Source organism: Columba livia, chromosome 1 (assembly GCF_036013475.1).
Source record: "Columba livia isolate bColLiv1 breed racing homer chromosome 1, bColLiv1.pat.W.v2, whole genome shotgun sequence".
NCBI classification, from domain to species: domain Eukaryota; kingdom Metazoa; phylum Chordata; class Aves; order Columbiformes; family Columbidae; genus Columba; species Columba livia.
In genome coordinates this window covers 107,922,107-107,937,476 of record NC_088602.1, presented here as the reverse complement: position 1 = coordinate 107,937,476, position 15,370 = coordinate 107,922,107, and the positions used below count along the sequence as shown (strand labels likewise).

General features: G+C 39.4%; 1 protein-coding gene across 15 annotated transcripts in view; it reads right to left on the bottom strand.

The window, feature by feature from the left end:
• The window catches only part of SH3KBP1 (SH3 domain containing kinase binding protein 1), a 229,699-nt gene that overhangs the window by 79,975 nt on the left and 134,354 nt on the right, over positions 1 to 15,370 (bottom strand). For 14 of the 15 annotated variants that reach the window (XM_065071807.1, XM_065071817.1, XM_065071781.1 and 11 more), the window contains one exon: positions 10,487 to 10,683. In XM_065071807.1, the coding sequence (XP_064927879.1) occupies positions 10,487 to 10,683 (197 nt within the window). Of the gene's footprint in view, positions 1 to 381; positions 1,104 to 10,486; positions 10,684 to 15,370 lie in introns of those variants that run through there. The other variant, XM_021279878.2, reaches the window with a different exon arrangement.

The following is a 15,370-nucleotide window of genomic DNA, read 5'->3' as shown; positions in this document are numbered from 1 at the left end:
AGTCTTGCCTAACTGTAAACTTACATTTTTCTTTAGAGTAAGAAAACTGAAACCAAATCATATAGAAATACAAAACATCTGTGCAAGTTTAATGGCCAAACAGTCCAAAAGGAAAAAAAACTTAAGCTAAACAGAGCCAGGACAGAATATGTTTTCACACAAAAGTAATCCCCTATTCTGATACGGTTCTCTATAGCAGAAATGGACTTCTGGATCCCCAGTACTCCTTCTCTTCACTTTTTACCCACCCAGCATCTGCGAAGCATACAGAAGAACTAAAAACCCTGTAGTCGAATCCTGTGCTCTGCAGAAGATATGTTATGATACAGTTTTAAACAGTCACAGAAAAAAACCCCAAACAACTAATTGTAAAAGAAATACCTCCTCTCCCATTGTGAAGCCAAGCTGCCTTTCAGCAGCTCCAAGTGTCCAAGAAGAGCCCTGGAGTCCTGCCCCTTCCTTGCATGAGCTCAGCTCAGCGAGAGCGGGAGCCCAGCCCTGACACTGACTCACACTCCAGGCCATCCCGGGGAAACAAAGGTTCCACTTGTTTATATCACAGGAAATCTGGAGCTTTTCCTACCTCTGCTCACTCCCAGAGAGAAGTTTCCTCTCCTTTTCCAAAGCAACCTAGTCTCTCCTGGCTTCTTCAGACCAACAGCTAGGAAAGGCAATGTGAGTGAGGATGTATAGACTTTTTGTGAACGGCCCAGGCAGAAAATTTTCCAAATAACTCTACAGAAAGAAATGAGCTTATGAAGCTTATGACAAATTCTGAGTATACTGGTCTCTCTGTTTAAAAAAAATATAAATCATAAAAAAAAGCACTGAAATTTCATGTCATTTATGCCTTTGTTCTGGCTTTTGTTTTTTAAAGAAAGATGATCAAGAAACTGTTCCATGATTTTCTGTTCCATGAAAATCTCATAAATTCTTAATACAGCCTCCTCACAGCAGACATTTCAACTTTAAAATTACTGAGAAAGGGCAAGGGAGGGAAACACATCATGGGCTTCTTAGAGAATTTGGAAGAAATTAAAGATTTATATTTAAGCAAACCACAAGATACACTCTCACTCCCATTTGACCTGATATACTATTCAGTAAGCATTTACACACAAATACATCTAGTATGGACGTACTAAGGCATACTCAACACATTCCCTACAGAGGCATTCTCATGGGAGTGCCAGTAGAATTACGGGACAAGAAAAAAAGCCTCCAAGCTGACAGAATAAGAAGATAAAAGCAAAAAAATTGGTTGTCTCTAGTTTTAAGAACCAGTGTAAGAAAGAACATGATAAATTTAGACAGTGTAGAGATTTTAAAGGGGAAGACAATATACTGTTAAACATACTTCCAACAACAACAAAAAAAGAACAAGAAAATAATTATTTTGCAGAGCCAGGATATTACAATATATTTTCTGCTACAAGAGTGAAATATGAGAACATGGGGAGGATACACAATTTTCTTCACTGGATGCTTTTTTAAAAACGGCTGTCCCCTGGGGTTTACTTTTATAAATATATTTGGTCCCAATCCACTTGAGAGGCTTTGAGTAGATGATCTCTAAGATCCCCTTTAGCCTTATACCAAAAGTAAATCACAGCTGCTCTGAGTAGGACTATCACTGCAAGTAAAGATCTCCAGAAAAAAATATCCAGATGTTTTACAGAATGGAAATGAGCAAGAGACGATGGCTCACAGAAAAGGCAAGATCTCTTGCAGCAACACTCCCTGTGCCTGCACCACGTTGCAGAACAGGTTCAGGAGTGACTCAGAGCGAAGTCAGGCAGCTTCCTGAGCCTGCAACCCCCTTCCTCAAGATTTCTGTTTTCCAATCACTAATTATTTTAAAATTATACTAAAATACATCATTACTTTCACCTCCAGAAAACAGAAAATAAAAATGGTATTTGTTTTAAGAGAAAACTCATCTGTAACACATTTATAGTTTATACAATTTATAAGTATTATAAAAGTAGAAGTACCACAATCAAGTATGACTTTTAAAAATAATTCCTGACTAGGGAAAATGTAAAAAAGGAAACCCATTCAGAACAATTCCACAAACTAATGAAGCTAAAGAGTTTGCAAAAGATGAGTGTATGAATTGTACTCTTGGCAAATTAGAGGTTATATTCAGTTTGGTTTACATCCATCAGTCTTTTAAACACCGCATCAAACATGAAAGTTGTTTACGTAATTTCCAAAGTCATACAGGTTATTTTATTTTTTTGCATAACTGTACTTGTTCTTTCAATTTTCAAAGTTCCTGTGTACAAATAATATCAAATATCACTTCATTAGAATTTTTATAAACTTTTTAAAGATTAAAAAAATTAACAACTCAGATGTAGTGATTAAAAAATAAAGTTAAATTATTGGACACAATACAAGTCAGGCAAGAAAAAAAATTCATTTTACTTAGAAACACTAAGACACAGTTTATAAAACTGTTTATTCCTAATGCCTTCATTATATTGATTTAAATCATTTTATATCAATTTGTATCAATTAGATTTTACTTAGGTAGATTTTACTGCTATTATAGATACACTATATTGCATTGATTCTTGAACCAGTTCTCTTGAAGCTTATCCGCAAAAAAAGCCAACTTGTATGTCAGTACTGTTACTTTCTGAGGCATTTTCTCCATTCTGAATTAGAAACATGAGACAAATATTTCCTAGAAATTCAGTTTATGTCTCCATCAAGTATCTCTGAAACTCAGCAAATCATCTATATATTAAACTACTTTAAACTTTATTTTAAAACACTGCATTTGGGGGTTTTTAACCATTCTTCTTTTAAAATGCTTGTGGGGGTATAAGGCTTGGTAATGGTACAGACTCAACTGAAATTCAGAGATTTACTGTGATTAGCAAGCTACCAATCATCAGCTGATCCACAGCAACTTACAACATATATACTTTTATTCTCTCCCTATTATGAAATCAAATTGCATTAGCTTAAACCTACACATCCTGTTTTTCAGACAGAAGCACCGTAAGATTTCCTAATCAAAACCACGACTGAAAAATCAGGAGTATTCCCTCCCAGAGAGCTCTCCTCTAGGAGAATTTAGAAGGCCAGTGCACTCCCTTAGGAGAACAGACCAGATTTTCCTTGTTAGTTTTAAGAGTAACTTCTGGTACTATCAATACTTCTTACATTACTCTGCTGCTGTTTTTAGATGCTCTTCAAGTAGTTCAAGTCAGGAACATAATGTGAAAATGGTTTTCATCCATATGCTTGATGTGTTTCTTTCATACGGACAAATATTTTCTGAATAAAGACTAATAACACACATACGAAGTCTCCTGGCACAGACAATGACTATCTTGCATTTATTTAGTGTCCAAAAGGTACTTTCCTAAAAACAAAAGCCTAAAAAAAAAAATCACAAGCAGCACAAACCATGGTGTGGGAAACCTCCTCCGACAAAAATGGCCAGTGCAGACTGATGTGGAAGCTGAACCACGTCACCAATACCTGGACAACTTTGTTTGGGCAGCTTGAATGCTTACAAACCAAAGTGAGAAAACATGAAAGCACAGATATCTGGTGGGCTAGCAGGGAAGGGCAGGAAGTACAGAGGAGATCAGGAGTCACTCTTCAATGACATAGCACAGTTCAGTGACTCAGCAGACACTCACTGGCAGCCAAGGTATCAAATTGTTTCTTCTCTTTAAATTTAATTTCCCATTTCCCGTTCTGTTCCCTTGGTACCAAGTCCTGCTTTGAGTCAGCCTCCCCAAAGGGGTCACGCCGCTTTTTGACTGTCCCTCATTTCATGAGCCAACAATACTTCCCCTACCGTTCCTTCTTATTGCTGTGAATTAGTTGCTCCAGAAAAGGCAACATCCACAGTGCTCCATGAACATCAGCCACCATTTGCAAACGTACTATTTTTTTGCATCATGAAAGAAACACATAAATCCTGTTTCCCAAGGAATGGCAAGTTAGACCAGCGGAGGAGCAAGCCCCCGCTGTAGACAGCTTGGCTCTCATGACAGCAACAGAAAGAGGTCAGCGTCCTTCTTCCCCTGTATCTTCCCTCACAAGACAGCACTAGAATAAAAGGTGAGGGCAGGGATGCCAGACTACAGCAGACAGCAACTTGAAGGCAAAACACAAATGCTGCTTAAACAGCTGAGTGCTTCCCTCTGCTCCTAGACAGAGTTTGACATGCGGCTGATGCTTGCCATGACCGCTGCTGCCATCACTGATGACTGTCTCTGAATAAATGAACACCAGGAGCCTGTGCTTTCAAGTGCAAAGGGCTACACGTGCACAGCAGAGGGCTGAGAAACACTCTCTGCCTCAGCAGGCATTCTTAATAGCATTTCTATTCAGTACCGGGGGTTTTCCTCGCATCTGTATTTTCCATTATCTCAGTATTTTGAACACTGGCTTCAACATTTCTGTTAGGGGAGCAAGCACCTCCAAAGGCGTTGGAGAGGAACAGCAAGCAGCAGCAAGCTGTGCCGTAGGAAGCGCAGACCAACATGTACGGCACCCGCAGCCAGTGCCAGCTGTGCACCATGGGTGCTGCTGGGCAGCGCTGGCACAATATCAGCTGGTTTAGAAACGCCAGGAGGAGCCTCCAACTTGCATCTCTCCAAGATTTCTTTTTAAATGACAACTGAAAAATTAAGGGGGAAAATGTTTTCTACAAGCAAGCAGACAGGAGCTGACAGAACAGGTGTGGGAAAGACATGACTGTCAGTGCAAGGCATTCACCACGACTTCTTGGTCCCCAGCTCACCAACTCAAAATAGAAATTCAGAGCTTGCAGGCACTCAGTCTCAGGGTTTATAAATTTCTATCTTATTACAGAGGACAGGTAGAGTCAATAATTGACATGAACTTCTAGCCCTTATAGCTCTTGTGTCTACTTCCATTATTTCTTCTCAATTTCTTCTGTCCCAAACATACTAAATAAACACAGAAATAAACATTTCTGTATACATTCAGTGCTTTGCAGTGAGAAGGATCCCAAATATCAGCTAACTAGATCTTGCAAGTTGTTGGATCTACATCCATGACAGCCTCCTCCTTTACATTAAATCATTACGGTTGCTGTAACATTCCCCACTTTGATGGTTGAGTATAATTTACATTAAGTTCTGGCAAACACTCATGTGACCTCATCAAAGGCTGTTAATGAAATCTAGGTCTGCTCAAATTCACCACTGCTAGCCAACTACGAATGTCTTGCCTGAAGAAAACTACAAATATATCTCAAATGGAAAATTTTGAGTTAATTTTCCTATACTTTTCAAGGTTTATTTTTAGATCCAGGAGAGGAAAAAGTGATAGCTTGTAAAAGAATGGAAGCACATATAGATCGTAATAGAAGGAAGCCCAACCTAGAAACAGAAGTTTTAGATAAGCTACTACAAAATGAAAAAGGAAAAAAAAAAGGCATAAACACCTGTATAAATGTCTTGAGGCTGCATGAGTAAAAGGAGGACATTTGAAACAGGCATTTCTATTTGACCATAAAACTTGTGCTACTTTAACCGTGTTACACTGAATTTTCTCAGAAGACACAACTTACCTATATACATATTGTATTTCTTTTAAAAAATTAATCTGTCAGCAAGCTATGTCTTCAGTCACATGAAGCATTATAAATAAGTTCACTTACACCAGTTATTAATTGAAATTTGACAGGGCCAAGGAATCTGATTCCAGTTATACATGGCCAGTGGTCGATTCATCAATGCAAACAGGCAAAGAAAAGAACTACAAAGCGCAAGTATTTGATTATTTTATTTTTTTAAAAAAAGCACAGCTCAGATGGCACTGCTCCAATTAAACTCCCACAACTGCATCAATAATTTGCCTAGGATAATGTGATTTTTAGAACAAAGGACAGCAAAGCAATGAATTCTGCACACCTATAAAACCAATGGGGTTTCACTACAATTCCTCAGTTTTGTCTTTAGAGAGTTCATTGATCACCTTAAAAGACAAGGGCCACGATATCCTACATTGTTACGACTGGGCTAACGCTTGGAGCACATCAAACTGCCCAGTAATTTATAGAAAAGCGTAATGGCATCTGCTTCTGCTCAGCTGGCAGCAATCCTTTCTGTCCTCATAATCCTGCCAATATTTGTGTAAAAGCATTCTTAACACCTCAGTAATACATATCACCTCTGCGTGAAAGATGATTTAAACTTATGATTCATAAAACTGAAAACACATTAGAATACCAAGTGATAACGTCAACAAAATGAGATTCTGCTGATTCTTCTGTAAATGGGACTGACATTTTCCGTGGGAATTATCTTGTTCTAAGTAATCCAACATTATAAAATCCTCACAGTAATTTACTGATGTTTAAAAAAATCAGTAGTTGTTAAGAAATATTTTAAATCAAAAGGTAGCAGTATCATTACAGTAATACATAAAATGTTTCATCAATAACTGCATCAAGAAGAAGCAAGAGAAAGTTTTAGGGTCTCCAAACTCGGAGGAAAAAAAAAAAAAAGAAAAAAAGCATTGTTTCTGCTTCTTCAAAAGATTACAAATTATTGAAAAACTGAGGCGACTTTTAAATGAACAAGGCACATACCAGGGCAAAGATCCCATTAAAAACTACATTGCTAGAGAAAACATTGTACGGATTTGGCACTCTGCATCATACATTGCAATACTTTTGATCCAGTATGCAGAGCCCTCAAGCTAAATATGACCTTGCTTGGAATGACAAACTTAATGCAGGATTCTCTCTCTCAGCCAGCATTAAATGGCAAAGAACATAGTCATGATGAGGGAGGAATTTCTTGCAGCCAGGAGAGAAGTACTTGGGAGGTTAATGTTTTGCAACCGTAACCAAACGTGCCAGTGCATCATGTTTTGGTACCACAAGCAGGCAAAGACAATGGTGCTGAAGCCTCTGAAGGGCACTGCTCTGACTGACTGACTGACTGACTCTAGACAGAAAAAAGCAACAACGGCAAAGATGTGTTGCTTTTAGTTAGCTACACACCTGAAACACAAATAATGGATTTTGTTTACAAAAATGAAGCCATTATTTTCCATAAACCATGACAATTTTAGGTGAAATCTGATGATACAGGAAGAAAGGTCTGTGGGTAGGATGGAGAATTTAAAAAATATTCTGAAAATTCTGGGTAACAAACCAATTTACTTATGCTACACAAATATTTGTTCTTTGTGAAAAACAAAGGTAAGACTTTTCATTATTATAGAGCAAGAATTCCCTTCAGGGAATGAATGCCACTTCATAAACACTTTGCGAACACTTCACATTAAAACAAGGTACTCCAGAGTCCAAAGGATATGTAATTTACTTTAACCAGTTCCCATTTACAATTACTACTCTAGCAATAGCTGTAATTATAGTAAACTGCAGACACAAGAAATCCTCATGTGGCATTAACAAGTCCTTATCATTTGTAAATTCTAATTTCACAGTATCACAGTATGTTTGGGATTGAAAGGGACCTCAAAAGATCATCTAGTCCAATCCCCCTGCTGGAGCAGGAACGCCTAGGTGAGGTCGCACAGGAACATGTCCAGGTGTGTTTTGAATGTCTCCAGAGAAGGAGACTCCACAACCTCCCTGGGCAGCCTGTTCCAGTGCTCTGTCACCCTTACTGAGAAGAAGTTTCTTCTCATATTTAAGTGGAACCTCTTGTGTTCCAGCTTGATCCCATTACCCCTTGTCCTATCATTGTTTGCCACCGAGAAGAGCCTGGCTCCATCCTCGTGGCACTCACCCTTTTTATATTTATAAATATTAATAAGGTCCCCCCTTAGTCTCCTCTTCTCCAAACTAAAGAGACCCAGCTCCCTCAGCCTTTCCTCATAAGGGAGATGCTCCACTCCCTTAATCATCTTTGTTGCCCTACGCTGGACCCTCTCCAGCAGTTCCCTGTCCTTCTGGAACTGAGGGGCCCAGAACTGGACACAATATTCCAGATGGGGTCTCACCAGGGCAGAGTAGAGGGGAAGGAGAACCTCTCTCGATCTACTAACCACCCCCCTTCTAATACACCCCAGGATGCCATTGGCCTTCCTGGCCACAAGGGCACAGTGCTGGCTCATGGTCATCCTGCTGTACACCAGGACCCCCAGGTCCCTTTCCCCTACACTGCTCTCTAATATGTAATTTCCCAACCTATACTGGAACCTGGGGTTGTTCCTGCCCAGATGCAGGACTCTACACTTGCCCTTGTTAAACTTCATTAGGTTATTCCCCGCCCAACTCTCCAGCCTGTCCAGGTCTAATTTGCCTATATCAGACTCAAGAGAACCGAATTTTGTGCAACACTTGATTTCTGGTCCGTGCCTACATATACATCACCTTTACATGTGAATGTTTATGTTACACACCAATTATAAATACTATTATAATGTAAATTATAATAGTGTGTTTATCTTACATGATTTTCTTCCTGTACTGTGTATTTCCTTTACATAATTAGATGTGGGAAAGTGTATAATTTAAAACTCATCTCTTGTAGCACTGCATTATTAAAACAGACACTTCCTGATGCTACAGAATGTTTAATGTCCTGAGTCCAAAAAAATCCCCAGGTTTAAGTACAGCCATGCATGAGTTTAAGTCTGCCTGCTATCAGGTGCTTCCTATAGAAAAAAGCAATGTTCCTTAAACAGGACTTGTATGAACAAGATCACAGGCAGCCATCAAATGGTAAAAACAAAAATGCTCTAAAATAGAGTAAAAAAAAACAAAACACCTTTTATTGACCAAGTTCACGTGCTGGGAAGATTCTTTTTCAGCATACTTTCAAATCTTTCACAAAGCGTAATTGCACCTTAAACACTGGCAGGTTGTCAGGGTCACAAATAAACCATGCTGCGGATAGAGACCTTGATGGCTCCACGCAAAGCTGACTTCACTGCTCTCTACCCCACTCCATCACTCTGGCAGGAAGAAGGTTCAGTGGTCAGTGAGCACTGCCAGGCCTGGCCTGGCCCTATCTTGTGTCCCAGGGGGGCTTCTTTGATGAGGTGCCATTGGAATACGTCTCAGCATCTCCTGGTCTTGCACGTTAAGCGTGCCCTGCACGAGAGTCAATAAGCCCACCCAGAAAGAGAAGGCAAGCAGGGTACCCTGCAGACTGTAAAGAAGTCAGCAATGGTTAAGGAGTAATTCAATCTAGGTTTTTCCTTTGCTTAGATTATCCTAGCTCTCCACTACCCTCCTTATAGAGAATGTAAATTGCAGTCTGTCATAAAATATGAACTAAAACTCCCACAATATAACTAACTTAAGTTTCTGCCATGCCTCTGCAGGGTCTCCCCTTCTGCTGTACCACTATAACTCAGGGTGGATGTGGGGGTGGCTGCTGTGCTATAAACCAGGCCATGCAAATGATCTAGGTAAAAAAAGAAAAGCTTTTTGGGCCAAAAGATGTAATTCCTAAAGCATCTGGTTTTACAGACAACTGGACAAGCACAACTCAAAAGGTGAGAAGTTGCCACACCAGGGAACAAGAGCAGCTGCCCAGGAGCTTCTTAATATCACCATGGAGCCAAAGAAAATGCATCACGTAACAACAGCCACAGCAGAAATCCAGGCTGTGGAAGCCTTCTAACGCTACTTAGTGTATCAATAACACTTTGCAAATCTAATTGTTCACTTAAAGGAAGGATTTCACAGACTTTTTTTTAGTTGTTACTTCATTAGGAACAAATGCACTTATTTGTTTGTTTCCCTAATGAATACAGCTCAGAGTTATCAATCCTTTTTAAAAAAAAAACAGCTAAAAAAAAAAAAAAAAACCCAAACAAACCAAAACAACAAACAAAAAAACAAAAACCAACGAACCAACAAAGTTTGCCTCCTCCAGTTTATTTGAAAAACCTCATTTTGCTTTCTAGTCTCTCTATTTCTAATTTACTTAGTGATAGTTTTGGAGGCTTTGGAACAAAGAGTGCTCTCTAAAAAGATGGCCTGCTTCAATTTGTTGGAAAGTAAATTTTTTCCCCAAGTGTTGGCCTCAGGACTTTCTTTTTATGTCACACAGAACAAATCCATAAATAATATGCTTTCTGTTTTACTAATCCCTTTAAAAAACTAGTTGAGGTATTTATGTATTTGCCAAAGCTGCTTTTTTTTTTTAAGCAAACTGATGGCACGGTAAGAGTTTACATAAGAATTAGCAATTTCTTTTTACCATAATCTGAGTAAGTAAAAACATGAAAAGCCTCTCCAGTTTTGCTCTTTACCTGAAAGAGTTCTCTAACAGAGAAGTAAACCTTTAAGCAACATAACAGTTCTCACAGGCAGCAAATCTCACTGGAATCCACTTTTGGGTTTGTGGCAGAAGAAAAAAAGCAGAATCTTGTCCACAGAAAGATTAGGAAATAATGACCATAAAGCTTCATGTTTTGACCAGTGACAGAATTTAGAACTTTGGGATGAAAACTTCTTCAAACAAACACCAAGAGAGAACTAAGAACTGACACGTACCTTATCTGCTGGGAGAAAATCATTTTCAACTTCTATTGACCTTGGTCGTAGCTTTATAGGTTTGTCTTTGAAGATATCTCCAAAGCCAACACCCTTGACCTTTTTGGGTTGGATTGTCGTGCCTCCATTGGCTCCTTCTGATTTTGTGCTGCAAGAATCACCACCATCACTCTCAGAGCCTGTAGCATCTTTTAGGCCTGTGAAATGAAGGGACAGAGAAGGAATCTTAGGTGTGATGCTCATGATTTTGAAAACAGATTGTAACTAGAAAATGATCCCCCCCACTATCCTCTAACAAAAAATGAAACTACAAGAAATAGGTAGAGAAGATGCTCTCTGTGTCATGCGCTCATTTTTGAGTTTTAAAAATCACGTTATTTCATTGCATTGGTGTACCAGTTAGAACTTACACCAATCCACAAAACATGCATACTCCAATAACAAAACTTCATGAAGACACCAATTCCCTGAGTACCAAGAAAATCCTTTTTCCTCAGACAAAAATTATTTGGAAGAGAACTCAATAAATGAAAGAGTTAAATTCAGTTGTAGGGCACCTATCGTGTAAAGCCGCTTAAAGCTAACAAGCAGTCAAACCAGGCGTGCTGTACCTTAAATCTGTGTGACTCATATCAGGCCAATTATGCAATTAGTATCTAAAGTTACATTACCTAACTGAAAAAATATAAAGCTAAAAGCTGTTTAAACAAATTTGCAATAAAATAAGCTGCATAATACATTCCCCGCTGAAAATTAAATCTCTCTGCAGCATAGACAGCCTCATAAGAAAAGCACCCATGCACGCTGTCCTCTAGGAATATAATAGATAAAAAATGACATTCTGATTTGCATTACTTCTCTCAGAGAATAGGAAAATTTATCTGTGCTTGTCTGAAATATCTGCTGTTTGAATAGCACAGGCCACAGATGCAATATGGTGATGCTTCAGCCGCTTTGCAGAATGGTGCAGAATCAGGCCAAAAAGTCACTGACAGAAAGTGACCCACTGAAGATTCCTCCAATTGAAACTGTTCCCTGGATCATTTAAATCTTCCTTCACAGAATCACAGAATGTCCTGAGTTGCAAAGGACCCACAAGGATCATGGAGTCCAACTCCTGTCCCCGCATATGACAACCCCACAGTTCACACCATGGGTCTGAGGGTGTTGTCCAGTCTCTTCTTGAACACTGTCAGGCTTGGGGCCGTGACACCTCCCTGGGGAGCCTGTTCCAGTGCTTCACCACCCTCTGGGGGAAGAACCTTTTCCTCATATCCAACCTAAACTTCCCCTGGCACATCTTCCTGCCATTCTCTTGGGTTCTGTCACTTGTCACCAGAGAGAAGAGATCAGCACCTGCCCCTCCTCCTCCTCTTGTGAGGAAGCTGTAGCCGCCATGAGGTCTCCACTCAGTCTCTTCTTCTCCAGTCTGAACAAACCAAGTGACATTATCCACTCCTCTCACAGCTTCCTCTCCAAACCCTTCACCAACTTTGTGGCCCTTCCTACATTACAGTCTGACTTAACTATGTTTCCTGGAAAACCAGAGCAAATGCTGCTACTACAGCAGCCATTCCCCTCACAAGGATTCATGGTGCCACAGATGTGGATCTTACAAGTTAAAGAAAGAAAAAATTCAAGTAAACTTATGTTTTTAATTAGTTTTGTATCAAGGTCCACAAAGTGATTGCAATGGATTTTCATCATAAGAGGTTGCCAATATAGAAGATTCTTCTTTAAAATATAGACACCTAAAATCAAGTAGAGATTATATACAAACCTCCTTCCCTCTTCCCTTTGGTAAGTAAGTAATGTTACCCCCAAATTATCTGTATTTCTGCCAAAAAGAAAGAAATGGTGCTAAGATAGGGCAGAGTCTACTGGATACCTATAAAAGGGCTACAAGTGGCAGAGCACATGGGAAGTTTTATAAAACCTTCATAATGCCTCAGTTTCTACAACTCTCTGATAGGTATAAGCAACAGAAACAGAATGAAACAGCATTCCTGAGCTGAAAGCATCTGAATATTATTTCCAGCCTACACTAGAATAATCCTTCAAAACCAAACAGAGGAATTACCTAAAGAAAAAATATGTTTGTGAAGCAAATAAAAATATTGATGAATAACATTTTTAATATTGTCAACTGGATGCTTTGCTTTTGCCTCCCTGATTCAAGTGATGTCTTCAGTTTTAACAATCAGCAGCCTCCATCCAACAACTTTCTGCCATGCTGGTGAGCAGCAACTTGTTTTGGGGGAGACTTTTCTTCCTGGTAATTCACTGTTTAGGAACACAACTACCCAGTAAAACACAGTATCTTCTCCAAAGGCTACTTTGAGCTTCTCTGACCAAGGAAAGACACAACTGCAAATCCTGTGGCCTACAAGCAGAACTTCATGACTAAGGACACAAGGGGCTCAGCTGTTAAACTGTTTTCAACACCAGGGTGTTGCTAGGAAATGAAACCAGGAATTATGTCAGGCCAGGAATTTTAGCAAAACTGTTAAGTAGGAAAGTCATCATATGCTGCTTCTGTATCCAAAACATGAAAGGAGCATGAATGCAGAATTAGAGAAAGTTTCCAATTAGAAACAAACAAAAGGACTAAACACTAAGCAAAATGCTTAGGCTCTCTGCCCTCCTGAGTGGCTACTACATCTACCTGTTGAATACAGGCAACTAATTCTGTTCAAGCACGCAATTTAGATAGCACAGAACAAGTTATTTGTTCCATAAACTGTTCAGGACTGGAATTCTAAAGCATTCTAAATAATAATATTACAGTTCTTTTCTTAAATATGCTGGGTCTTGGTCTCTTTACTTGGACCTTTTTATTTTCCCAAGATGTCCTAGGGGAAAACCTCAAATTTGGTTTCACTGGTTTATTATGGTAGTTAGAATGACAGTATTCCTGCCATCAGTAAATTCTGTGTGCTCCTTCTCTTCCAGAGCTCATGAAAGCAATAACCAGGGAATTCAAGCATTCACTACTCTGTGCTGTAGTTGGAGGGGAAAGGTTTTCCATAGCAGAACCATTCCACAGTGCAGAAGCACTCAGAGATGCAAGGGTAACTTAATTAAGCCAGAGAAGTATAAATCTCTTCAGGTAACACAGCAAAATCACTGCCTCTCTCTTCTTAATATGGGATGGGAAAATTATCCTCTGGCAAAGGTTCTTTCTTTCATTCTTTCATCCTTGTCAAAATCTCCTCAGATTACTCTGTGATGGAGGGAAAGAGCAGTCCAGAGACCTTCCTCCACAGGAAACTGAATTTTAACTGATAAAATCCACGAATGCTCTTACCCACTCCCTAAAATGAATAGAAAAGCTATCTTTAAAATAAATAATTAAAATAGGTTTTCTGCATCGCTAATTGTGGGAGAAGAGGATCTGGACCTTGGCCAGTGGATAGAAGTAAAATATGGCAGTAATTATGGGAATTACTTAACAGGTCTCACACAGGCTTCCAGATCTTTGAAGCCTGCATGAAGGAGAGATCAGAAACCTCAAGGGGCTCCAATGAGAATTAGGCTTTTGTTTCTGGGTTTTTCATTATGGCATCTTCATCTGTTATGACCATTCTTTTATGACGAGACATCACACCTTGTATCAGAAACCTCATCTCAGGCTTACAACAGATTTCCCTAGCATCACCCATCTGTGTTTAATGATAATCCAAGTGTCATTTTATTCTCTATGCTGCCACACAGCTTTGTTTCAGTATACAGTCTTGATAATGAAAGCAACATAGGAAGTAGCAGCGTTGTTTTTTTTTTTAATTATGACAGAACGGACTGAAGTGATGACTGTCCAAGCTAAACTGCATTTGAGTGGCCAGATACAGAGGCTACCCTTACAAAGCTCCTTCAAAGTTAAAAGAGTTCTTCCATTCTTCCTGATCAACTGGAAAAATGACATCATTTATTATTTTTTGACTGACACAAAATGAGGAGCCCTCTGGACTTCAATAAATAAGAGCAAAAGACCTGACTTTTCCAAGAACTAGTCTGGTCTTGCTAATATTACTTCATGCCTGAGAGCAAGAGGCAAAGGTGACAGAAGAGGAGAACTACGTGCAGTGGAAACTGAGAACTAATTTGATAAAATGAAGATCTGTAGCAACATTAAGAAACGATAACACAGTGTTCAAGCACAAAACTGTCCTGCAGAAAAGAATCTAACATGCCCTTACTCTTAACAACATGCTAAGGAGAACCTCTCTTACCTTCCTCTCAAGCTGAGATATATGCCTACACCTCTGATTTATACAGATAAAGAACTTGAAATCAAGGATTTGCAACACTATGCCCACCCTTGCCTGAAAAATTCTTTCATTTATTTTTTCATTGGCTTGTTTCCATATCTATCTATCTATCTATCTATCTATCTATCTATATATGCCAACATATATATATATGCCAGCAATTCTCTCAGAGCAATCCTGCCATGTGCATCTGCACTGGCCTCCCTGGCCCTGCCTACACAAGGAAAGGATAGCTGGTAGCTGAGGTGATCCTCTTATTCAAACTGGAAAAATGTCCCGCTTCCAACCATCCTCTTTTTTTCTTTTTTCTTCAGCTTTTTATGGCCTTTTTTGCCACTACAGCAAACAGCTTAGTGGGATAACAGACATGGGGGGCTGGACAGTTATCCCAAAAGACAAATTTAGCCCGCAGAAAGAGCTCAGAACTAAGCAGGAACCTGAGTGACCTAGACTGTCAGATGACAATTTCTAAACATGAAATTTTCAGCAGGAAGAGCTACAGTTAGCAGGGAGGTCAGGTCACTAAATGGGCATTAAAAACTGGAGAACATTTCAGTTGGCGCAGTCATCTCCTGCTGCTGCGGACCAAGACACCCACGCAGTCTGACACAGCTGT